This window comes from Festucalex cinctus, chromosome 3 (assembly GCF_051991245.1).
Source record: "Festucalex cinctus isolate MCC-2025b chromosome 3, RoL_Fcin_1.0, whole genome shotgun sequence".
NCBI lineage: Eukaryota > Metazoa > Chordata > Actinopteri > Syngnathiformes > Syngnathidae > Festucalex > Festucalex cinctus.
The window spans coordinates 1,593,829-1,621,116 of record NC_135413.1 but is presented as its reverse complement, the minus strand read 5'-3'; the positions used below and the strand labels follow the sequence as shown (position 1 = coordinate 1,621,116).

General features: G+C 38.9%; 1 protein-coding gene across 2 annotated transcripts in view; it reads right to left on the bottom strand.

Moving 5' to 3' along the window:
• The window catches only part of adat1 (adenosine deaminase tRNA specific 1), a 196,257-nt gene that overhangs the window by 121,747 nt on the left and 47,222 nt on the right, over positions 1-27,288 (bottom strand). The window contains exons 2-3 of one of the 2 annotated variants that reach the window (XM_077515462.1): positions 3,104-3,172; positions 1,519-1,573 (exon numbers count right to left, since the gene is read on the bottom strand). In XM_077515462.1, coding sequence (XP_077371588.1) covers positions 1,519-1,573; positions 3,104-3,172 — 124 coding nt within the window. The remainder of the gene's footprint in view (positions 1-1,518; positions 1,574-3,103; positions 3,173-27,288) is intronic. The other variant, XM_077515463.1, reaches the window with a different exon arrangement.

The following is a 27,288-nucleotide window of genomic DNA, read 5'->3' as shown; positions in this document are numbered from 1 at the left end:
ATAATAATAATAATTTTTACAAAAACAATAGGGACCTCGCAGCGGTCGCTGCTCTAGCCCTAATAATAATAATAATTTTTACAAAAACAATAGGGACCTCGCAGCGGTCGCTGCTCGGGCCCTAATAATAATAATAATAATAATAATAATAATTTTTACAAAAACAATAGGGACCTCGCAGCGGTCGCTGCTCGGGCCCTAAAAATTGAAGGAATTAGAAACACAACACAAGGTAAACCCTATACAGAATGTTCTACAGGAAATTAAAGTGATCAGAAACGAACTTGACAATTTGGCCACACAGGACATACAGAAAAAATTGATGTTCTTAAAACAACGATATTACGACGGTGGGTCTAAATCTATGAAAATATTAGCATGGAAGTTAAGGAAAAAAACAGCAGAAAATACTATTCATCAAATAAGGGACCCAAGGACGAAACAGATTAAATATAAATTGAGCGAAATACAAGATACCTTTGAAGCATTCTACAAAACTTTGTACGCTCGAGTTCCAGGTAGTAGTGAAATACAAATTGATACATTTCTGGACTCTCTAAGGTTGCCTACCTTGACTGAAGAACAGAACAAAGTGATGACGGATGACATAACAGAAGGCGAGCTGAAAATGGCAATCAATAGACTGAAATTGGGCAAGTCCCCAGGTTTGGATGGCTACGGAGCAGACTGGTATAGAGAATTTAGTGATGTGCTAACTCCTATTTTGCTTCGTACAATGAACTGGACTTTGAAAAAAGCACAAACACCACATAGTTGGAGAGAGGCGGTAATCTCGGCTATACCAAAAGAGGGAAGAGATAAGAGGGAATGTGCATCATATAGGCCAATATCGGTTCTTAATATTGATTACAGATTATTTACTTCAATAATGGCGAGACGATTAGAGAAGTTTCTACCAGCATTTTGTTGGTTGCTAGTAAAAAGGCTCTAACTAGGAAGTGGTTGACACAAGAAACCCCAACGCTAAATGAGTGGATTGACATCACTATGAACATTTACAAAATGGAGAAAATAACGGCATACGTCAATCATAGAAGTGGACAATTTATTTCCTGCTGGGAGAAGTGGATTCATTTTGTAAAACCCCTTAGGCTGGACTTTAATTTTGACAATGATTGAATGAGTCTGAAAAAGACAATACTCCCTATTTGTTTTTTTTGTTTGTTTGTTTTTTCTTTTAATAGTTTTATGGCGACAACTTATTGAGTATAAGTATGTATATGTGCTTCGTTTGGTATGTGATTCAGATCTGCATTACGAAGACAGATGTTTTGCACATATGGAGTGTGATTCAAACGTTTTGATTTCTGTTTATTTTCTGTGCTAAAGAATTCAATAAAAAGTTCATTACAAAAAAAAAAAGACGTGGAAAAAAAACAAAGATGTTAGACAGTACTTTCATCTTTGAGAACACAATTTTCTACAGTAACTTGTGCAGCTGTGCATTTGACATCTAAATTTAATATCTAAAACACACATTATGTGTATAGTACGCACCTGAGACACCCTCTTCTGGCAATGACTTCTGCATGGCTGTCATTGAGCACATCACCTAACCAGAGTAGAAACAAGGAAAACACACAGGAACAAAGATTTAAAGTCACATATATACAGCCCATGCTGAACCAACTCTCACCATTTACCTTGGGGCCATCATGAGAAATAGAGTGTATACTGGCTTGTGCCCCTAGAGGCAGATTTTAAAGCCTGGTTTTATGTAGGGCCAGGCAAAATGATCTGACACATTTGTAGGTTTAATAAAAGACAAAGTGACGAAACAAAAAAAAAAATTATTTTCGAAAAGTACGTATAATGCCATTTTTTCCCCCCCCATATAATGCCTTTTTGTTTTGTTTCTTATTTTTTGTTTCCTTTTCAGTTGATGTCATGAATTGGACTGGTGAACATCGCGCTTTCATTGTGGAAACGTTTATCAAAACAAACGAATCTGTAACTGCAACACAACGAGCGTTCCGTTTGCGGCTCGGCTAGCTTCGGGCTAGGCTAGCATCACGTTTACAGCCGGCGACTCGAATAACGTTTGCTCGCTTCTTGCGCACAGCACACTAGCGCACTATATGAATATTGGATTAAGCGTGGGCATAGTGATGTGATGAGCGCAGGGCTTCCATACAATATGTAAATCCGTGGATGAGAGAAAAAAAAAAAAAAAAAAAGAAAAAAAAAACTTCTCCTCGCACAGAACTTTCTTCCAGCACAAGCTCCGCCTCGTCTGAGCAGCCGCAGTCAGAGAGAGACAGGAGGAGGAGAAAGCAGGAGAGGAAAGGATGACACACAAACACGATTTGTACAAGATGAGCCGAAAACGCAGTAACATTTGGAGACATTTTAATTGGTTAAAGTCAGATGAGAGAAGGAGCCGGATCAGCCCGTCCAACTTGATATATTTAGTTAGTTTTTTTAAATGCAAATTTAAAATAAAGCATGGTCTTTTATCCTGGACCAGGTGAGTAGCTAATGTTTGTTTTGTTCGCTGCTGCTGTTGCAGTTAAATTACTACTCACTATTTTTGATATTTGATTGTTATTTTGGTTGTTGTTGGTTGAAGTTTTTATTTTGTTTCTTGTTTAATGTATGGAGCCTATTAATTTGTTCAATAAAATGAGAAAAACAATCCTTTTCTTTGCTTGATAATTGTTGCTATTTACAGTCAGTAGAGTGCAATATTTAGTTCACAAAGTCATTTATCAAAATGTATGGTAAATTTGTCATAAATATTTAAAAGAAAAGCTAAAGTTAAAAGAGCCGTTTGAGAGCCAAAAAGAGCTCTTTTCACTGAGCCGATCGAAATGAACCGGCTCACCGAAAAGAGCCGAAAATCCCATCACTTATGGGCATCCACCTTACACGGTCAAGTCACATCCACGGCACACTGCAATGATATTTGAGTGGGTGAGATTGCTTTTGAATTTGTAATTTGCTGTGCTCCAGTGTTGAAGGTAAATATACCCGCAGATGCAAAACAGTTTAATGATTTAAAAAAAAATATATTGAAGGCTTATGGCACAAATGGGTTAAGCGAAAGACAAGAAATAAATGAAACTAAAACCATCCTACACACCTTTGGGACTCATGGCATTTCGTCCAATACACTTTGTGCCAGTTCCAAGGGAAACAACTTCTTTTTCAACTGAAAAATAAAGATTACATGAGATGATTAAATGACCAGTGGATGTAAAATTCTCATTTATTGTGCAATAATCTTATTGTAACATGTATTTTTTACATGTTTTGATGCATTTTTATGCTTTATAAAACATTTATGTATGAATTTTGGGAGACTCCGAACCGATTAGGGCATTTACATGGAAAATGCGTCTCTACTTACAATATTTTCTACTTAAAGCCTAATTTATGCCTCCACGTTTGCTCTCGCATTGATGAACGCCGTAGGTCACATGATCGACGCGAGCCATGAATTTTAAGTGCCGCGTCGCTCGTGGACGGCTGCGGTGCACACGTCGCCAATCCTTGAACGCCGTAGATGGCGGGGCGTAGCTCGTTTCTGATTGGTCCGTTCAATGGCGTTTTTTCTTTTTTTTCTCTCTCTCTCCCCGCCCCCCACCCAGATAGTTTCAGTGAAGGCAACTGGCGGCGCAAATCGACTTACTGCTCGGAGACCACGGCTGTGCATGTGGATATGTGCCTGGGACGAGAGGCGGAAAACAACAATAACTTAAAAAAAAAAATAACTGTGTTCGCTAAGCGCATGGCTGTTGTGTTTTGGCGAGTTTACGGCCAACACCGGTGCAAATTGGCAATAATTAATTGCCACGGTGATGAACTTACTCTCCCCCGACTTTGTTTCGTGTTTCTGAATTAAATTGAACTTCCTGAATCCGTCATAAAACACAGAGGAATCGCCACTCTGTGGCATCCCAGCCATAGCGACAGCGGGACTTGGTGTGAAACTCCAGCAGACACAGATGTGTATTGCGCACAAGTCGGAAGGCAAACGCACGAGCGGAGCTACGCCGTAACGCCTCCGCACGAGCCTCTCACAGAAGCATACTGAGGCCTTAAGAACTTTCTTCCAGAATCAATTAATTTCGTAAGTAGAGGTACCACTGTACAGAAGGGGTGTTCCATATCATACCTTCTACGATATTACCGGTGTATTTTTTTGGGTGATAAAAATTTGAAATATCGCGAAATTGAAGTGATGACGTAATGCGTAACATTATACGTCCTCATTTCAATTTTGATCTACACACGTTCGCTGCTGCATAAAAAAAACAATGTCGGAGCGTGTGAGGCTGCAAGAGCTGCAGCCAGTTCTGTCGCATCTTCGGCAAAGTGTGAGTGAGCTTCGTCGTGTGGAGGCTGTTTGGTTACAAGATGTTGCGGTTGCGTATGGTTTGGCCAAGATAAACAATCCGCGGGGTTTATTTTACCGTGACTGGTAATTCGCCAACTTGTTCACCTGAGTTTGTGATGCTAACCAGTGGCTAAGCTAACGTGCTCTCAACAAGACAGCATGTGCGTTGCTGTCGCACAGTGGCATAAACATGCAATGCACATTTGTGATTTTTCATACCCGCGAGTAAAGTCTACAAGCAATCACGGCATTTTCTCGATCCTCTGATTAACCAGAGACATTCACGGCAAAATAACGCTCACAGGAGGGTTGCCGGTTCCAACAAAAATAACCACTGCCTAAACAATCATAGAAGGAAAACATTTTTTTAACAATGCACTTGCCTGCAAAGTACAAAAAAAAGACGTCACAAACTGGCTGCGACCGTATCAACACGAGGATCAACCACACAGGTGAAAATAATGGACTTTTCTGAATCATGCAATTTGCCCCCAACTTCTGAAGGTATGCGCATTAACTCATTCACTGCCTTTGACGAGTATACTTGTCAATTATATTTTTTAGAGCGGGGATAGATGGGGGTGAATCTGATTATGCTCCACTGTAAATGTCAAACTTGGAAACAACTTTACTGATGCCCAACCACCGGTAAATGACATCATTGCCCCATTTTATACGAAATAAACACAGTTTCAGAGTCCATGGGAGAAATGGCTGTATTTTGGCAAACCTACATTTTTCTACTCTCAATTATAAAAGAACGGGACGAGGCAAAAAGTATTCTATTCTGTCATTTGGTAAATTCAGCTTATATATAATTATTGTACGTAATATTGCGTGGGTATTGAAAATTTTGAAATTTTCTAAAATGGCTGGCAGTATTAAGCAGTTATGTTACAATTCGCAGGGTGAACACTACCTGTGTACTAGTGTGGTTGCCGTCGTTGGCGATCCAAGATGGTGGGATCTTCTGTGCATGTGCGTCACCAATCGTGCAGGGTCAGCTTCGCCGGTGTTCCGACAAAACAGCATACCCGTCGAAGTAGCATACCTCACACATCTGCGCATGCGTGCCAATTACATCATCACGCCGTCGAACTCGTCGGAGCAGCATACCTCGGCTGACAAGTAAGTAGTAGTATGCAATTACTGATTATTTAGAACTGCATTTTACTTCATTTTGTAATTATTTTATATAGTGAAAGTATTTTATTCAGAGAGTAAGTTTTGTTCTAGAGTTAGCGTCATGGATCACTGTGCGTTACAGGGGTGTGACGATATCTCGATACGGCGACACATCGCGATATTTTCTCTCACGATGGGTTATCGATATAACTATGCCAAGTATCGATACAGCCGCTGTAACGGCTCCATTGTTCCTTATTGGGCAATTACTTGGCGGGCCGCTAGAGGGAGCGCCTCATAAGAGTGGCGGGGAAATGTGCGGCAGTCTTCAGCCGAAGAAGACCCAAGTAAACAAAACGCCGGCTGCATAGAAGTCAGATGTGGATATATTGATAGTGTGGAATGGATACATTTCGGATTTTATCAAATGGAATAGAGAAGAGACGGACTTGTGTATACAAGAACTGTCTCACAATAGTTACACTGGAAACATGACGAATATGACAGCCACTTAGGGCGGCATCATCCAGAACAAGACTTGCTAAAGGTAAGAGCTAACTCTCTCTCTCTCTCTGCTTATTTAATTCTCCAAGAGCAAAGTTGATAACTATGGAGGACCAAAAGTGCCAACATTAAATAAATAAATACACCATTAAATAATGAAATAAAAGTGTCATTAATTAAATGTGTCATTAATTAATTAAATGTGTCATTAATTACATTTACTATGATGCTTTATTTATTTATTTATTTATTTCTCTATTTAATTATTTCATGGTCACTGTTGCGGTGTTTCATGAATTTATTTTATCTGTCAAGCTCGCCCGTCAAAGTTAGTGGGCAGGTCCTAACACCTGATTGGTCAATCTGCTCACCAAGTCAAGGCAAATCCATTTCAGATTAGTCAATTGATGCGGAATGAGTAGCCAGTAAACACAATTGATAGGCAAGGTGGCGCTTTTCACCTTAATAGGTGCGTTTCCATTAGACAGTAGATTTACGCTTTCATTAGATGCTTTTTGAGACGTGCTGAAATGGAAGTTCTTCGCAAAATTTTAATGGAAACACTTTTTTTTCCCGCATTTCCCACTAGTCATGTGACTCCGCCCGGTCACGGAGAAAAGGAAGTACAAGATCAGTGGCTCAGCGAGAAGCCACAATGGTGGCCAGTCCGCCACTTTCTAAAATGCTCTATTGAACAACTGCTGCAAGTCCAACAACAAACATCACCAAAGTGATTAAAACATTGCAAAAAAAACCCACACAAAACAAAATTGCATCTATGTATGTAAAACGTTTCTAACAATAGTAGCAAATTTAAATTCAGCTCAACTTTATTTTGAGAACACTTTAAAAAAAAATCGCTACAATGAACACCGCTGTAGCCAACATGGAATAAAAATCAAACATACGAAAACAAAACATTAAAATTAAAAACATACAAACAGTAAACTATCACAGTCCAAATGTGTGGACCTAAAAGCCAGCAGATGTCGCTGTTTGACTTGCTGCCCGCGCCACTGCTGTTTCCAGGCATCATAAACAAAGACTTCTTAAATCTCCCTGCATCTATCTATAATATTTTTCTAATAGAATTTGAGATATATTTAAAATCCCTTAAATGTATCAAGTCTGAAACACGCAAACAATTTATTCTCGTGACGTTGCATGATGCGACCGCCGACATGAACTGCGAGATCTCGCGAGAGTTGAGGCGGGACATTACGAGAACTACGCCTCAGAAGCAAATTACTCTTCAATGGAAAGCCTACAAGGCAAATTTGTACTTTATCGAAATAAAAGAAATATCGCTTTTATTAGGGCCCGAGCAGCGACCGCTGCGAGGTCCCTCTTGTTTTTCTAAGAATTATTATTATTAGGGCCCGAACAGCGACCGCTGCGAGGTCCCTATTGTTTTTGTAAAAATTCTTCTTCTTCTTCTTCTTCTTTATTCTCCGCAAACAATCGCGATTTTGGGTACCTAAACATTCACGAAAACTCACCGAACTTTGCACACCCCTCAGGCCCGGCGAAAAATTTGATATTCTGACGTTGTCAAAACAACGTTAGTCTATAGCGCCCCCTAGGGTAGAAAAATAAAAACCAAGCCCGGCACGTTTGAGCAAGAGCAACAGAAATTGGCAGGCACGTGTAGCACCCTGAGACGCACAAAAAAAAAAAAAGTCTATTGGGACCATGTAGCTAAAATGTACAGGAAGTGAGCTATGAATTTTTTAATGTCCAAATTTGGCCTATTTTGGCACATTCACTGTGGTCATGCTTTTTCCCCCCTTTGCAAACATTTTTCATCCAATTGACTTCAAACATGGCATTTATCATCTCAAGATCTGAGAGAACAACTGGGCAAAACATCTTGCCTTTTCGAAATACTATATGACGGGGGCGGGGCATCAAATATTGCCTTTAAAATTTCATTTGTCCAGAAAGAGCAAATGCTTAATAACTCCTAGGGGTGTGAATTGCCTAGTACCTGACGATTCGATTCGTATCACGATTCACAGGTCACGATTCGATTCGATACCGATTAATCCCGATACGAATTTATAAGTCGATTGTTGCGATTTTTTTCATTCAAATTTAGAAAATACTAATCAGTAAGCTTGTAGAGTGTAAGATTTATATGAAAATCTATTATTTATTTATCTGAAATTTCAGTCTTATAGAGGTTGTAATCTGTTTCATGTTTGAACAGCATTAAAATAAAATATTAAGGCTTAATGTTCCGTTCATATAACATTCTTCCATGCTCAAGGTGTGAATCCTAAAAAAAAAAAAAAAAAAAAAAAAAAAAAAAAAAAAAAAAAAAAAATCGATTCTGCCGATTATTGAATCGATTCGAGAATCGCGCGATGTAGTATCGCGATATATCGCCGAATCGATTTTTTTTTAACACCCCTAATAACTCCCATGTTCAAGCTCCAAAAAATCTCAAACTTCTCAGGCAACGTAATAGTCACGGCCTGAAAACATCGACATGATAAAATTCAGTTATACAGATAGCGCCACCTAGTGGTAACAATAAATGTCATACTTTACGTATTTAGCTACTGTGCTGAGCTCGTTGAAGGGATCCAGTTGAAAATTGGTCAGAAAAGCCTTAAGATTAGGGGTGTTAAAAAAAATCGATTCGGCGATATATCGCGATACTACATCGCGCGATTCTCGAATCGATTCAATAATCGGCAGAATCGATTTTTTTTTTTTTTTTTTAGGATTCACACCTTGAGCATGGAAGAATGTTATATGAACGGAACATTAAGCCTTAATATTTTATTTTAATGCTGTTCAAACATGAAACAGATTACAACCTCTATAAGACTGAAATTTCAGATAAATAAATAATACATTTTCATATAAATCTTACACTCTACAAGCTTACTGATTAGTATTTTCTAAATTTGAATGAAAAAAATCGCAACAATCGACTTATAAATTCGTATCGGGATTAATCGGTATTGAATCGAATCGTGACCTGTGAATCGTGATACGAATCGAATCGTCAGGTACTAGGCAATTCACACCCCTACTTAAGATGTTGATCATGCCCCACACCAATTATTGTAACTTTTCGCCAAAGGGCGTGGCCGCTACAGTTACGCAAAATCTGAAGATTTTTCGTGACAATAAAAGCTACATTAACTTGACCGAGATGATCCTATCTTCTCAAAATTTCACACATTTGATGAGAGTCCAGCCCTAAAGACATCTACGAACTTATATTTCATCTTACTGATAGCGCCACCTAGTGGCAATTTTTTTTCTTACGAATTTGCTTCTACGTTTTTCTCCAAACACGTTAACTGGACCTACCTCATATTTGCTCAGATGAGGGTTTCGGCCTTCATGATGTCACAAACTTCGTGTTGTGAGTTTTTGCGAAACACTGTGGGCGTGGCTAAGCACTCTTCACCAAGAAAAAAAACGCCAGTTTTGAAGGTCTAAACATGCACAGAAACTCATGAAACTTGGCACACACATCTGGCCTGGCAAAATGAGCAATATTTTATTGTTGATTGTGCTATTTTTACAAAAATGACTCAATAGCGCCCCCTAGAAATTTTTAACGAAGCAGCCCCGGTTGTACGTTTAAGCAAGAACGCGGAATATTTTTAGGAGAATGAGGGAGCCCAAGACCTCCAAAAATTCTCTTGGACCCATGTGCTAAAATGAACAGGAAGTGAGCTACGGATTTTTGAATGTCCCATTTTTGACGATTTTTGCACATTTACAGGGGGCATACTTTTGCCCACTTCTCCTACACGTTTCATCCGACTGAGTTAAGACTTGACCTGGACAATGTCAAGACCTGAGCCAACGACAGGGGAAAAAATCTTGACTTTTCGAAATACTACATGATGAGGGCAGGGCATCAAAATTTATGTTTCGCACTGAAAAAGGATATGCTTAATAACTCCCCGGTACATGCTCCAAAAAATCCCAAACTTGACATGTATGTTTATAGTCAAGGCCTGAAGCTATCTTTATGACAACATTCAGTTATATATGCAGTGCCACCTAGCCCTTGAGGTATGAAAAAAAAATACCCCACTTACGGTATTTTTACAAAAAATGTAAACACATTTCGCAATGAAAGAGGATATTCTTGATAACTCCCCAGTACATGCTCCAAGAAATCCCAAACTTGACATGTATGTTTATAGTCAAGGCCTGAAGGTATCTCCATGACAACATTCAGTTTTTATGCAGCGCCACCAAGCCCTTGAAAAAAAATACCCCACTTACGGTATTTTTACAAAAATTGTAAACTCATTCTCAGTGTGATAACTAAGTCATTTAAGAATATTCTTTGACTTTCCACCACTCAAAATGTTCACTGGCATCAGACCTATCCAAACATACGTATTTTTTATTTAGTTTTATTTATTTTTGATAGCCTTTATGGACGTTAAAAGCAGTATCGTGAATGAAGGATATGCTCAATAACTCCCCGGTGCATGCTTCAAAAAATCCCAAACTTGACATGTATATTTATAGTCAAGGCGTGAAGGTATCTCTATGACAAAATTCAGTTATAAATACAGCGTCACCTAGTCCTTGAGGCATAAAAAAAAAAAAAAAAAAAAAAAACACTTACGGTATTTTGAACAAAATTTGTGAACTCATTATAAGTGTAATAACTAAGTCATTTATGAATATTCTTTTACTTTTTCCACTACTCAAGATGTTCACTGGTATCAGACCGATCCAAACATATGTACTTTTTTATTTTGTTTTATTTATTTTTGATAGCCTCTATGGACAATAAAAGCAACATCGTGCAATGAGTACGAGCGATGACGGGTATATATACTTTTGCAAAAAATACCAATCAGGTCACCTCATTCCCTAAAAATAAAAAAGGACGCTGATTTTTGCAGATCTTAACAATCACCAAAACCCATTGAGCTTGACACACACATCACACCTGGCAAAAAAAATCCACATGTAAAGGTTTATCATGCCATGTTAAAAGAAATTTTGCTCCTAATGTGCCAGTACCCCAATGTGCGAGTACCCCAACGTGTAAGTACCCCAACGTGCAAATACCCCAATGTGGCCCGGGCTGCGAGGGCCCTTTATAGCTGCTCGCAGCTCTAGTTCTTCTTCTTCTTCTTCTTTTTCTTTGTTATTATTCTTTTCCGCAAACAACCACATTTTTGAGGCACTAAACATGAACGAAAACTCACCAAACTTTACACGCAGATCGGGCCTGGCAAAAAATTTTATATTTTAATGTCGCCATACAGGATAACAGAAAAATGGCTCTGTAGCGCCACCTACATAGGTTTAACGGATCCCTGTCCCGCTACGATTGTCCTATGGCTACGAAAATTGTGTGGCACCTGTAGCACATCCAGATGAACAAAAACCTCTTTGATATGTGTACCCTAAAATAGACAGGAAGTGAGGTATGAGTATTTGAATGTCCAATTTTGGCCCATTTTTGCACATTTACAGGGGTCATACTTTTGCCCGCTTCTCCTACACGGTTTACCCGATTGACTTCAAACTCTGGCTGTACCATCTCAACAACTGGGACAACATCATGGTAAAAAATCTAAAGTTTTTGACATACTATATGACGGTGGCGGGGCATCAAATTTACAGTTTCAAAATTCTTACTTAACGAAGCATTGCCGGTGGTACGTTTAATCTAGAGCTACGAAAATTGGTACACATATGTAACAGACTATGATCTACAAAAAAGCCTGTTGGTGCCATATGCTTTTATATTTGTTGTGCAATTTGTAATAAATGGATCAATAGCGCCCTCTGGACATTTTTATGAAGTCTTTACGATTATATGATTCAGCTAGATGTGTGAATATTGGCAGGCATGCCTAATATATTCAAAAAGTATTCTATATAGCCATGTGCCAATCCATTTTGATTTTATTTTGTTAATTGTGCATCATTTTTGGCCTTTCCATGAAACTTTACAAACACAAAGAATGGCAAAAACGTTTACAATTTAAATGGTTTCCTATTTGACAGTACCCTAATATGCCAGGACCCCGACGTGCAAATACCCCAACGTGGCCCGGGTTGCGAGGGCCCTTTATAGCTGCTCGCAGCTCTAGTTAGGGCCCGAGCAGCGGCAGCACCGGCGGCGGTGCCGCTGCGAGGCCCTATTGTTTTTGTAGGAATTCTTCTTCTTATTATTATTATTCTTCTCCGCAAACAATCGCATTTTTGAGACACTAAACGTGAACGAAAACTCACCAAACTTTACACGCACATCAGGCCTGACGAAAAATTTGATATTTTAAAGTCGCCATAAAAATCGCCAGAAAAAGTCGCCAGAAAAATGGCTCTGTAGCGCCACCTACATAGGTTTAACGGATCCCTGTCCCGCTACGATTGTCCTACGGCTACGAAAATTGTGTGGCACCTGTAGCACATCCAGATGAACAAAAACCTCTTTGATAGTTGTACCCTAAAATAGACAGGAAGTGAGGTATGATCATTTGAATGTCCAATTTTGGCCTATTTTTGCACATTTACAGGGGTCATACTTTTGCCCACTTCTCCTACACGGTTAACCCGATTGAGTTCAAACTTGGGATGTACCATCTCAACACCTGGGACAACACCATGGTAAAAAATCTAAAGTTTTTGACATACTATATGACGGCGGCGGGGCATCAAATTTAGAGTTTCAAAATTCTTACTTAACGTAGTATTGCCGGGTGTACGTTTAACCTAGAGCTACGAAAATTGGTACACATATGTAACAGACTATGATCGACAAAAAAGTCTGTTGGTGCCATATGCTAAACCAAACAGGAAGCCCGCCAGAGGTGGGGCATCAAATTTTGCGTTTCAAAATTTTTACTTAAAGAAGCATTCCCGGCTGTACGTTTTACCTAGGGTTACCAAAATTTGAAGACATATGTAACAGGCCTCGAGGTACAAAAAACTCTTTTTGAAACATATGCTAACCCCAACAGGAAGTCCGCTGTTTTGATTTACTTTGGAACGTGTTGCCATTTTTTTGGCCATTTCATAGGGGTCTCATTTTAACAAACTCCTCCTACAGTTTATCCGATCATCTTCAAACTTGGTGTGATTCATCTTAAGATGTTGACGATGATAATTTATTGAAAGCTTTTTATTTCGTCGCACGCTGTTGTCGTGGCATGCACTTGTTTGCAAAGGAAAAAAAATCCTTCTTGATATAGCATTCCCAGTTGTACGAAGAAGCTAGAGCTACGAAAATTTGGAGACATATGTAACAGCCCACTATGTACAAAAAAGTCTCTGGGTGCAATGTGCTAAACCCAACAGGAAGTCCCCCAGGGGCCGGGCATCACATTTTGTGCTAAAAAAAAACCCCTCCTCTTTAACGAAGCATTCACGGTTGTACGTTTCACCTAGAGATATGATAATTTGGAGGCATACATAAGAGCCCACGATGTACAAAAAAGTCTCTTGGAACCAAATGCTCAACCAAACAGGAAGTCTGACATTTTGATTTACTTTGGTATTTGTAGCCACTTTTTGGGGCCTTTTATAGGGGTGATATTTTCTGCAAAACTTATCACATCGTCTTCATTCTTTGGCATGTTTCATCTTAAGATATTTAAGATGAAAAGTTATTGACATATTTTATTTCGTCACACGCCTTTGCTGTAGCGATGCATTGTTTGCAAAGAATTTTTTTTTTTTTGAGAGTCTAAACATGGGCAAAAACTCACAAAATTTTGCACACAGATCAGATCTCTCACGAACATGAATATTTTATAATTTGTTGTGCAATTTGTAATAAATGGCTCAATAGCGCTGTCTCGATATTTTTATGAAGTATATCCGATTATATGGTTCAGGTAGATGTGTGAATATTGGGAGGCATACCTATCAGCCTAATACCTCCAAAAATTATTCTATAGCCATGTGCCAATCCATTTTGATTTTAAATTGTGCATCATTTTTGGCCTTCCATGAAACTTTGCAAACACAAAGCATGTCAAAAACATTTACAATTTAGACGGTTTCCTATGAAACAGTAGCCCAACATGCCATTTCCCCGACATGCAAATATCCCAACTTGGCCCGGGTTGCGAGGGCCCTTTATAGCTGATCGCAGCTCTAGTTAGGGCCCGAGCAGCGGCGGCACCGGCGGCGGTGCCGCTGCGAGGCCCTATTGTTTTTGTAGGAATTCTTATTATTATTATTATTATTATTATTATTATTATTATTATTATTATTATTATTATTATTCTCCGCAAACGATCGCATTTTTGAGACACTAAACGTGAACGAAAACTCACCAAACTTTACACACACGTCACGCCTGGCGAAAAATTTGATATTTTAAAGTCGCCATACATGATAACAGAAAAATGGCTCCTTAGCGCCCCCTACATAGGTTAAACGGATCCCAGGTCCGCTACGATTGTCCTACGGCTATGAAAATTTTGTGGCACCTGTAGCACATCCAGATGAACAAAAACCTCTTTCATGTGTGTACCCTAAAATAGACAGGAAGTGAGGTATGATCATTTAAATGTCCAATTTTGGCCCATTTTTGCACATTTACAGGGGTCATACTTTTGCCCGCTTCTCCTACACGGTTAACCCGATTGACTTCAAACTTGGGATGTACCATCTCAACACCTGGGACAACACCATGGTAAAAAATCTAAAGTTTTTGACATACTATGACGGGGGCGAGGCATCAAATTTAGTTTCAAAATTCTTACTTAATGAAGCATTCCCGGCTGTACGTTTCACCGAGAGTTACCAAAATTTGAGGACATATGTAACAGCCCTCGAAGTACCAAAAAACCCTTTTGAACCATATGCTAAACCTAACAGGAAGTCCGCCATTTTGATTTACTTTGGAACGTGTGGCCATTTTTTTGGCCATTTCATAGGGGTCTTATTTTAACGAACTCCTGCTACAGAGTTTATCCGATCATCTTCAAACTTGGTGTGATTCATCTTAAGATGTTGACGATGAAAAGTTATTGAAACCTTTTTATTTCATCGCACGCTGTTGCCGTGGCATGCACTTTTTGCAAATGAAAAAAAATCCTTCTTAATGAAGCATTCCCAGTTGTACGAAGCAGCTAGAGCTACGAAAATTTGTAGACATATGTAACAGCCCAAGATGTACAAAAAATTCTCTTGGTGCCATGTGCTAAACCCAACAGGAAGTCCCCCAGGGGCCGGGCATCACATTTTGAGCTAAAAAACTCCTCTTTAATGAAGCATTCCCGGTTGTACGTTTTACCTAGTTACCAAAATTTGAAGACATATGTAACAGGCTTCAAGGTACAAAAAACCCTTTTTGAAACATATGCTAACCCCAACAGGAAGTCCGCCATTTTGATTTACTTTGAAACGTGTTGCCATTTTTTTGGCCATTTCATAGGTGTCTTATTTTCACGAAATCCTCCTATAGAGTTTATCTGATCATCTTCAAACTTGGTGTGATTCATCTTAAGATGTTGACGATGAAAATTTATTGAAAGCTTTTTATTTCGTCGCACGCTGTTGTCGTGGCATGCACTTGTTTGCAAAGGAAAAAAAATCCTTCTTAATGAAGCATTCCCAGTTGTACGAAGCAGCTCGAGTTACGAAAATTTGGAGACATATGTAACAGCCCACGATGTACAAAAAAAAAAGTCTCTTGGTGCCATGTACTAAACCCAACAGGAAGTCCCCCAGGGGCCGGGCATCACATTTTGTGATAAAAAAAACCGAAGCATTCCCGGTTGTACGTTTCACCTAGAGCTATGATAATTTGGAGGCATACAAAGAGCCCACGATGTACAAAAAAAAGTCTCTTGGAACCTGTTGAATTGAGTGGATTGAGTAGGGTCAGATGAAACGCCGTATCATGTAAAATGAGATAACAAATTAATGGGCTAGACTCAATTCTTAGTTAGAGACCAATAGGTGTCTGTAGGACTGAGAATTATTCTTTGGCCTCTGGGTGTAGTTCCTCAAAGTAACCACCAGATGCCGCCAAACCTGTACAACTAAGCCACCCACTCAACAAACGGACATATATTCCTTATAAGGCCATAAGTGTAGATAAATAGATAAATGATATCCTGAATTAAGTAATAATACACACAACACAATCTATATTCGACAATTGTTAACCTGATTTATGGAGCAATGTTTACAGCACATTGAGCCCAACTATGAAGTATTGCTGTCTTTTCTTTTCTTTTCTTTTATTTACAAGCGATACTGTCTTTTATCGCTGATAATATTGCTGTAACTGCATTGAAAAGATTACCTGTATGTATTGTTTGATTCAACAATGATATATACAAGATGTGAAACAAGAACTAGAATTAACCTGTTAAGTTCCCTGAGAGAATTTGGGATTAACATGTCATGTATATACATGTTATTCATGCTTGCTTAAGTAATATATCTATGATGTTATTTATTTTAACGTTTATCATTGTCGAATAGAGCCATGACCTTTGACATATTTTCATTCAACGTTGCGTGTTCATGACTCATGTGTAAAGTATGTATGACTCATATTTTCATTCAACGTTGTGTATCCATGACTCAATTGTAAAGAATTTATGACTCATCTTCATGACTCATCTGTGGAAAATTACTGAGAATGAGTCTCAACAAGTGCACATTGATATGAGGAGATGCGGAGGGACACTTACCGGAAGAAATCAGTGATATGACCCAAAGTGATAAAAGGTCGTCACCAGCTGGGATCGACGCCCTTTTTTTCCCTGCGATGTGGTCGGGATGGAGTGTATTTCTGAAGATGGATTTACTGCTGTTGGATTTTAAGATTTTTTACGAAGGAACTTGGACTCTAAAGCCGTGGATGGAATTTTCTTCAATGATTGGGTAAAGTACAAAACTTTTATCAATAATGATGTACAATAGGAAGATATGAATGACTAATCGCGAGTTAGGGTGGGGGCCATTTAATACACTCTCATATCTTTAAATTATTTTTAGCCAAAAACATCTTATTGTGAATCAGGTCTTAAGCTTTTCCGAGAAATGATCAATCTTAGAAAGCTTTTGTAAAAGGTTATATTATTCTTGATCTCCTGTTTTTTTATTTTATTTTATTTTTATTGATTTAAGGTTTTATCATTAAATGTGATTTTTATGATATTGGTTATTTTATTATTGACAATAAAAATGTTAAAAGACAATTTTTGAGTCAATCATTTTATTGTTTTGTCAGTCATTATTTTATTTAGTTTTGGTTTTATTCTTTTTGGACGTTTTATAAGTCCGAGGTCATTTTATAAGACCAAATAAAATGATTGAAAAACTAATTGTGATTTAATTAGTTTATTTGTTTGTTTTAACTTTTATTTTATTTTTTTTGGACGTTTTATAAGTCCGAGGTCATTTTATAAGACCAAATAAAATGATTGAAAAACTAATTGTGATTTAATTAGTTTATTTGTTTGTTTTAACTTTGGTTTTATTCTTTTTGGACGTTTTATAAGTCCGAGGTCATTTTATAAGACCAAATAAAATAATTGAAAAACCAGTTGTGAATTAATTATTTTATTTGTTTCTTTTTAATTTTTATTTTATTTTTTTGTTGGACATTTTATACGTCCGAGGTCGTTTTATAAGACCTTATTATTTGTCTTTGATTTTATTTTTATTTTTGGACGTTTTATAAGTCCTTATTATTTGTCTTTGATTTTATTTTATTTTTTTGGGACATTTTATAAGTCCGCATCAATATTATTTTTTCCCTCTTTGAGGAGGACAACAGCAACGGACGTTTGGAAAAAGGTAAGTGCACTCGAATAACATCTAATGAGTGTCTCCATCTGTATTAATAAAGTCAAATACTCCAGCTTGATATGTAACAAATCCGTATGATCCTATCAAGGATTATTAAATGACTAGGTCAATAACAAATGCAAACAACTTAGAAAAGTGGAGCTGCCAATTTAAGTGAGGTGTTCAGATTATCATTCCTGGGCTCTGTGTGTGTGGTTACTCACTCAGGATTGATAGGTGGATGAAAACGGATTGGCCTCATGATAAGAAAACAGTGAACAAACCTAGGTGAATCCACTTTGATATATCGGCTTATCTAATTCCCGTCTCCTCACGCTGACGCCTTAGAGCTGGTGAGGAAAAAGGGGAATTTCTAACCCTTTAATTGGAGAGTCGATCAGGACATATTTCCCGATTTAAGTCCTGCGGGTAAGCGGAAGTTGACAAACCATATGCTGAACTAAACAGGAAGTCTGCCATTTTGATTTACTTTGGTATTTGTAGCCACTTTTTGGGGCCTTTTATAGGGGTCATATTTTCTGCAAAACATATCACATCGTCTTCATTCTTTGGCATGTTTCATCTTAAGATATTTAAGATGAAAAGTTATTGAAATTTTTTATTTTGTCACACGCCTTTGCTGTAGCGATGCATTGTTTGCAAAGACTTTTTTTTAGAGAGTCTAAACATGGGCAAAAACGCACAAAATTTTGCACACAGATCGGATCTCTCACGAACATGAATATTTTATAATTTGTTGTGCAATTTGTAATAAATGGCTCAATAGCGCCGTCTAGATATTTTTATGAAGTATATCCGATTATATGGTTCAGCGAGATGTGTGAATATTGGGAGGCATACCTATCAGCCTAATATCTCCAAAAATTATTCTATAGCCATGTGCCAATTCATTTTGATTTTATTTTAATTGTGCATCATTTTTGGCCTTCCATAAAACTTTGCAAACACAAAGCATGTCAAAAACATTTACAATTTAGACGGTTTCCTATGAAACAGTACCCCAACATGCCAGTACCCCGACATGCAAATACCCCAACGTGGCCCGGGTTGCGAGGGCCCTATATATCTGCTCGCAGCTCTAGTTAGGGCCCGAGCAGCGGCGGCGGCGGTGCCGCTGCGAGGCCCTATTGTTTTTGTAGGAATTCTTATTATTATTCTTATTAGGGCCCGAGCAGCGACCGCTGCGAGGTCCCTATTGTTTTTGTAAAAATTATTATTATTATTATTAGGGCCCGAGCAGCGACCGCTGCGAGGTCCCTATTGTTTTTCGTTCGAATTATTATTATTATTAGGGCCCGAGCAGCGACCGCTGCGAGGTCCCTATTGTTCCTGAAGGAATTCTTATTAGGGCCCGAGCAGCGGCGGCGGCGGTGCCGCTGCGAGGCCCTATTGTGTTTGTAGGAATTCTTATTATTATTATTATTAGGGCCCGAGCAGCGGCGGCGGCGGTGCCGCTGCGAGGCCCTATTGTTTTTGTAGGAATTCTTCTTCTTCTTATTATTATTATTATTATTATTATTATTATTCTCCGCAAACGATCACATTTTTGAGACACTAAACGTGACCGAAAACTCACCAAACGGTTCAGCTAGATGTGTGAATATTGGGAGGCATACCTATCAGCCTAATACTTCCAAAAATTATTCTATAGCCATGTGCCAATTCATTTTGATTTTATTTTAATTGTGCATCATTTTTGGCCTTCCATGAAACTTTGCAAACACAAAGCATGTCAAAAACATTTACAATTTAGACGGTTTCCTATGAAACAGTACCCCAACATGCCAGTACCCCGACATGCAAATACCCCAACGTGGCCCAGGTTGCGAGGGCCCTTTATAGCTGCTCGCAGCTCTAGTTAGGGCCCGAGCAGCGACCGCTGCGAGGTCCCTATTGTTCCTGAAGAAATTCTTATTAGGGCCCGAGCAGCGGCGGCGGTGGTGCCGCTGCGAGGCCCTATTGTTTTTCAAGGAATTCTTATTATTCTTCTTTTTCTTTGTTATTATTCTTTTCCGCAAACAATCACATTTTTGAGACACTAAACGTGAACGAAAACTCCCCAAACTTTACACGCAGATCGGGCCTGGCGAAAAATTTGATATTTTAAAGTCGCCATTCATGATAACAGAAAAATGGCTCTGTAGCGCCACCTACATAGGTTAAACGGATCCCTGTCCCGCTACGATTGTCCTACGGCTACGAAAATTGTCTGGCACCTGTAGCACATCCAGATGAACAAAAACCTCTTTGATATGTGTACCCTAAAATAGACAGGAAGTGAGGTATGAGTATTCAAATGTCCAATTTAGGACCATTTTTGCACATTTACAGGGGTCATACTTTTGCCCGCTTCTCCTACACGGTTAACCCGTTTGACTTCAAACTTGGGATGTACCATCTCAACACCTGGGACAACATCATTGTAAAAAATCTAAAGTTTTTGATACACTTATTTTAACGAACTCCTCCTACAGTGTTTATCCGATCGTATTCAAACTTGGTGTGATTCATCTTAAGATGTTGAAGATGAAAAGTTATTGAAAGCTTTGTATTTCGTCGCACGCTGTTGTCATGGCATGCACTGTTTGCAAAGGAAAAAAAATATCCTTAAAGAAGCATTCCCATTTGTACGAAGCAGCTAGTGCTACGAAAATTTGTAGACATATGTAACAGCCCAAGATGTACAAAAAAGTCTGAGAGGTATGATCATCTGAATGTCCAATTTTGGCCCAGTTTTGCACATTTACATGGATCATACTATTGCCCGCTTCTCCTACACGGTTAACCCGATTGACTTTAAACTTGGGCTGTACCATCTCAACACCTGGGACAACATCATTGTAAAAAATCTAAAGTTTTTGATACACTATATGACGGCGGCGGCGCATCAAATTTAGAGTTTAAAAATTCTTACTTCACGAAGCATTGCCGGTTGTATGTTTAACCTAGAGCTATGAAAATTGGTACACATATGTAACAGACTATGATCTACAAAAAAGCCTGTTGGTGCCATATGCTAAACCTAACAGAAAGTCCGCCAGAGGCGAGGCATCAAATTTTGTGTTCCAAAATTCTAACTTAATGAAGCATTCCCGGCTGTACTTCACCTAGAGTTACCAAAATTTGAAGACATATGTAACAGCCCTCAAGGTACAAAAAACTCTTTTTGAACCATATGCTAAACCGAACAGGAAGTCCGCCATTTTGATTTACTTTGGAACGTGTTGCCATTTTTTGGGCCATTTCATAGGGGTCTTATTTTAACGAACTCCTCCTACAGAGTTTATCCGATCATCTCCAAACTTGGTGTGATTCATCTTAAGATGTTGAAGATGAAAAGTTATTGAAAGCTTTTTATTTCGTCGCACGCTGTTGCCGTGGCATCCACAGTTTGCAAAGGAAAAAAATCCTTCTTAATGAAGCATTCCCAGTTGTACGAAGCAGCTAGAGCTACGAAAATTTGGAGACAAATGTAACAGCCCACGATGTACAAAAAAAAGTCTCTTGGTGCCATGTGCTAAACCCAACAGGAAGTCCCGTAGGTGCCGGGCATCACATTTTGAGCTAAAAAAACTCCTCTGCCCGCTTCTCCTACACGGTTAACCCGATTGACTTCAAACTTGGGATGTACCAGCTCACCACCTGGGACAACATCATTGTAAAAAATCTAAAGTTTTTGATATACAGTGGTATGAAAAAGTATCTGAACCTTTTGGAATTTCTCACATTTCTGCATAAAATCACCATCAAACGTGATCTGATCTTTGTCAAAATCACACAGATGAAACAACAGTGTCTGCTTTAACTAAAACCACCCAAACATTTACAGGTTTTCATAATTTTAATGAGGATAGCATGCAAACAATGACAGAAGGGGGAGGAATAAGTAACTGAACCATCACATTTAATATTTTGTGGCCCCCCCTTTGGCAGCAATAAGTTCAACCAGACGCTTCCTGTAGCTGCAGATCAGTCTGGCACATCGATCAGGACTGATCTTGGCCCATTCTTCTTTACAAAACTGCTGTAGTTCAGTCAGATTCCTGGGATGTCTGGCATGAATCGCTGTCTTGAGGTCATGCCACAGCATCTCAATGGGGTTCAAGTCTGGACTTTGACTTGGCCACTCCAGAACCGGTATTTTGTTCTTCTGAAACCATTCTGAAGTTGATTTACTTCTGTGTTTTGGATCATTGTCTTGTTGCAGCATCCATCCTCTTTTTAGCTTCAACTGTCTGACAGACGGCCTCAGGTTTCCTGCAAAACATCCTGATAAACTTTTGAATTCATTTTTCCATTAATGATTGCAAGTTGTCCAGGCCCTGAGGAAGCAAAACAGCCCCAAACCATGATGCACCCTCCACCATGCTTCACGGTGGGGATGAGGTGTTGATGTTGGTGAGCTGTTCCATTTTTCCTCCACACATGACGATGTGTGTTCCTCCCAAACAATTCAACTTTGGCTTCATCAGTCCACAAAATATTTTGCCAAAACTTCTGTGGAGTGTCCAAGTGCCTTTTTGCGAACATCAAACGAGCAACAATGTTTTTTTTAGACAGCAGTGGCTTCCTCCGTGGAGTCCTCCCATGAACACCATTCTTGGCCAATGTTTTACATATAGTTGATGCATGCACAGAGATATTGGACTGTGCAAGTGATTTCTGTAAGTCTTTAGCAGACACTCTAGGGTTCTTTTTTACCTCTCTGAGTAGTCTGCGCTGAACTCTTGGCGTCATCTTTGGTGGGCGGCCACTCCTTGGGAGAGAAGCAACAGTGCCAAACTCTCTCCATTTGTACACAACTTCTCTGACTGTCGATTGATGAACATCCAGACTTTTAGAGATGGTTTTGTATCCTTTGCCAGTTTTATACAAACCAACAATTCTTGATCGCAGGTCTTCCGACAGCTCTTTTGAGCGAGTCATGGTGCACATCAGACAATGCTTCTCATCAAGACAATTCTGACCAGGTGTGTGTTTTATAGTGGGCAGGGCAGCTTTAAGCCACTCATCAGTGATTGGGCACACACCTGACTTAAATTGTTTGGTAAAAATTGGTTTCAATTGCTCTTTAAGTATCCTTAGGCAGAGGGTTCAGTTACTTATTCCTCCCCCTTCTGTCATTGTTTGCATGCTATCCTCATTAAAATTATGAAAACCTGTAAATGTTTGGGTGGTTTTAGTTAAAGCAGACACTGTTGTTTCATCTGCGTGATTTTGACAAAGATCAGATCACGTTTGATGGTGATTTTATGCAGAAATGTGAGAAATTCCAAAAGGTTCAGATACTTTTTCATACCACTGTACTATATGACGGCAGCGGCGCATCAAATTTAGAGTTTAAAAATTCTTACTTCACGAAGCATTGCCGGTTGTACGTTTAATCTAGAGCTACGAAAATTGGTACACATATGTAACAGACTATGACCTAAAAAAAACTCTTTTTGAACCATGTGCTAAACCTAACAGGAAGTCCACCATTTTGATTTATTTTGGAACGTGTTGCCATTTTTTTGGCCATTTCATTGGGGTCTTATTTTAACGAACTCCTCCTACAGTGTTTATCCGATCGTATTCAAACTTGGTGTGATTCATCTTAAGATGTTGAAGATGAAAAGTTATTGAAAGCTTTGTATTTCGTCGCACGCTGTTGTCATGGCATGCACTGTTTGCAAAGGAAAAAAAATATCCTTAAAGAAGCATTCCCATTTGTACGAAGCAGCTAGTGCTACGAAAATTTGTAGACATATGTAACAGCCCAAGATGTACAAAAAAGTCTGAGAGGTATGATCATCTGAATGTCCAATTTTGGCCCAGTTTTGCACATTTACATGGATCATACTATTGCCCGCTTCTCCTACACGGTTAACCCGATTGACTTTAAACTTGGGCTGTACCATCTCAACACCTGGGACAACATCATGGTAAAAAATAAAAAAATTTTGACCTACTATATGACGGGGGTGAGGCATCAAATTTAGAGTTTCAAAACTCTTACTAAACGTAGTATTGCCAGTTGTACGTTTAACCTAGAGCTACGAAAATTGGTACACATATGTAACAGACTATGATCTACAAAAAAGTCTGTTGGTGCCATATGCTAAACCCAACAGGAAGTCCGCCAGAGGCGGGGCATCAAATTTTGCGTTTCAAAATTCTTACTTAAAGAAGCATTCCCGGCTGTACGTTTAACCTACAGTTACCAAAATTTGAAGACATATGTAACAGCCCTCAAGGTAACGAACTCCTCCTACAGAGTTTATCCCATCATCTTCAAACTTGGTGTGATTCATCTTAAGATGTTGAAGATGAAAAGTTATTGAAAGCTTTTTATTTTGTCGCACGCTGTTGCCGTGGCATGCACTTGTTTGCAAAGGAAAAAAATTCTTCTTAAGGAAGAATTCCCAGTTGTACGAAGCAGCTAGAGCTACGAAAATTTGTAGACATATGTAACAGCCCACGATGTACAAAAAAGTCTCTTGGTGCCATGTACTAAACCCAACAGGAAGTCCCCCATTTTGTGCTAAAAAAAACAACTCCTCTTTAACGAAGCATTCACGGTTGTACGTTTCACCGAGAGCTATTATAATTTGGAGGCATACATAAGAGCCCACGATGTACAAAAAAAGTCTCTTGGAACCATATGCTAAACCAAACAGGAAGTCTGACATTTTGATTTGCTTTGGTATTTGTAGCCACTTTTTGGGGCCTTTTATAGGGGTCATATTTTCTGCAAAACTTATCACATCGTCTTCATTCTTTGGCATGTTTCATCTTAAAATATTTAAAAAGTTGATGAAAAGTTATTGAATTTTTTTATTTTGTCACACGCCTTTGCTGTAGCGATGCATTGTTTGCAAAGAATTTTTTTTTTGAGAGTCTAAACATGGGCAAAAACTCACAAAATTTTGCACACAGATCAGATCTCTCACGAACATGAATATTTTATAATTTGTTGTGCAATTTGTAATAAATGGCTCAATAGAGCCGTCTAGATATTTTTATGAAGTATATCCGATTATATGGTTCAGCTAGATGTGTGAATATTGGGAGGCATACCTATCAGCCTAATACTTCCAAAAATTATTCTATAGCCATGTGCCAATTCATTTTGATTTTATTTTAATTGTGCATCATTTTTGGCCTTCCATAAAACTTTGCAAACACAAAGCATGTCAAAAACATTTACAATTTAGACGGTTTCCTATGAAACAGTACCCCAACATGCCAGTACCCCGACATGCAAATACCCCAACGTGGCCCGGGTTGCGAGGGCCCTATATATCTGCTCGCAGCTCTAGTTAGGGCCCGAGCAGCGGCGGCGGCGGTGCCGCTGCGAGGCCCTATTGTTTTTGTAGGAATTCTTATTATTATTATTCTTATTAGGGCCCGAGCAGCGACCGCTGCGAGGTCCCTATTGTTTTTGTAAAAATTATTATTATTATTATTCGGGCCCGAGCAGCGACTGCTGCGAGGTCCCTATTGTTTTTCGTTCGAATTATTATTATTATTAGGGCCCGAGCAGCGACCGCTGCGAGGTCCCTATTGTTCCTGAAGGAATTCTTATTAGGGCCCGAGCAGCGGCGGCGGCGGTGCCGCTGCGAGGCCCTATTGTTTTTGTAGGAATTCTTATTATTATTATTATTAGGGCCCGAGCAGCGGCGGCGGCGGTGCCGCTGCGAGGCCCTATTGTTTTTGTAGGAATTCTTCTTCTTCTTATTATTATTATTATTATTATTATTCTCCGCAAACGATCACATTTTTGAGACACTAAACGTGACCGAAAACTCACCAAACTTTACACGCACATCAGGTCTGGCGAAAAATGTGATATTTTAAAGTCGCCATACATGATAACAGAAAAATGGCTCCTTAGAGCCCCCTACATAGGTTAAACGGATCCCTGTCCCGCTACGATTGTCCGACGCCTATGAAAATTGTGTGGCACCTGTAGCACATCCCAATGAACAAAAACCTCTTTAAAGTGTGTACCCTAAAATAGACAGAAAGTGAGGTATGAGTATTTAAATGTCCAATTTTTGTCAATTTTTGCACATTTACAGGGGTCATACTTTTGCCCGCTTCTCCTACACGGTTAACCCGATTGACTTCAAACTTGGGATGTACCATCTCAACACCTGGGACAACATCATTGTGAAAAATGAAAAGTTTTTGATATACTATATGACGGCGGCGCGCATCAAATTTAGAGTTTAAAAATTCTTACTTCACGAGGCATTGCCGGTTGTACGTTTAATCTAGAGCTACGAAAATTGGTACACATATGTAACAGACTATGACCTACAAAAAACTCTTTTTGAACCATATGCTAAACCTAACAGGAAGTCCACCATTTTGATTTATTTTGGAACGTGTTGCCATTTTTTTGGCCATATCATTGGGGCCTTATTTTAACAAACTCCTCCTACAGTGTTTATCCGATCATCTTCAAACTTGGTGTGATTCATCTTAAGATGTTGAAGATGAAAAGTTATTGAAAGCTTTGTATTTCGTCGCACGCTGTTGTCATGGCATGCACTGTTTGCAAAGGAAAAAAAATATCCTTAAAGAAGCATTGCCAGTTGTACGAAGCAGCTAGAGCTACGAAAATTTGTAGACATATGTAACAGCCCAAGATGTACAAAAAAAAGTCTCTTGGTGCCCTGTGCTAAACCCAACAGGAAGTCCCCCAGGGGCCGGGCATCACATTTTGAGCTAAAAAAAACTCCCGTTTAACGAAGCATTCCCGGTTGTATGTTTCACCTAGCGCTATGATAATTTGCAGGCATACATAAGAGCCCACGATGTACAAAAAAAGTCTCTTGGAACCATGTGTTAAACCAAACAGGTAGGGGTGTTAAAAAAAATCGATTCGGCGATATATCGCGATACTACATCGCGCGATTCTTGAATCGATTCAATAATCGGCAGAATCGATTTTTTTTTTTTTTTTTTTTTTTTTTTTTAGGATTCACACCTTGAGCATGGAAGAATGTTATATGAACGGCACATTAAGCCTTAATATTTTTATTTTAATGCTGTTCAAACATGAAACAGATTACAACCTCTATAAGACTGAAATTTCAGATAAATAAATAATACATTTTCATATAAATCTTACACTCTACAAGCTTACTGATTAGTATTTTCTAAATATGAATGAAAAAAAATCGCAACAATCGACTTATAAATTCGTATCGGGATTAATCGGTATCGAATCGTGACCATTCGTATCGGGATTAATCGGTATCGAATCGAATCGTGACCTGTGAATCGTGATACGAATCGAATCGTCAGGTACTAGGCAATTCACACCCCTACAAACAGGAAGTCCGCCATTTTGATTTATGATGGGATTTGTTGCCATTTTTTGTGGACTTTTTCAGGGGTCATATTTTAACGAACCCCTCCTACAAAATTTATCCGACTGTCTTCAAACTTGGTGTGTTTCATCTTAAGATGTTTAATATGCAAAGTTATTGAAAGCTTTTTATTTCGTCGCACGCTGTTAT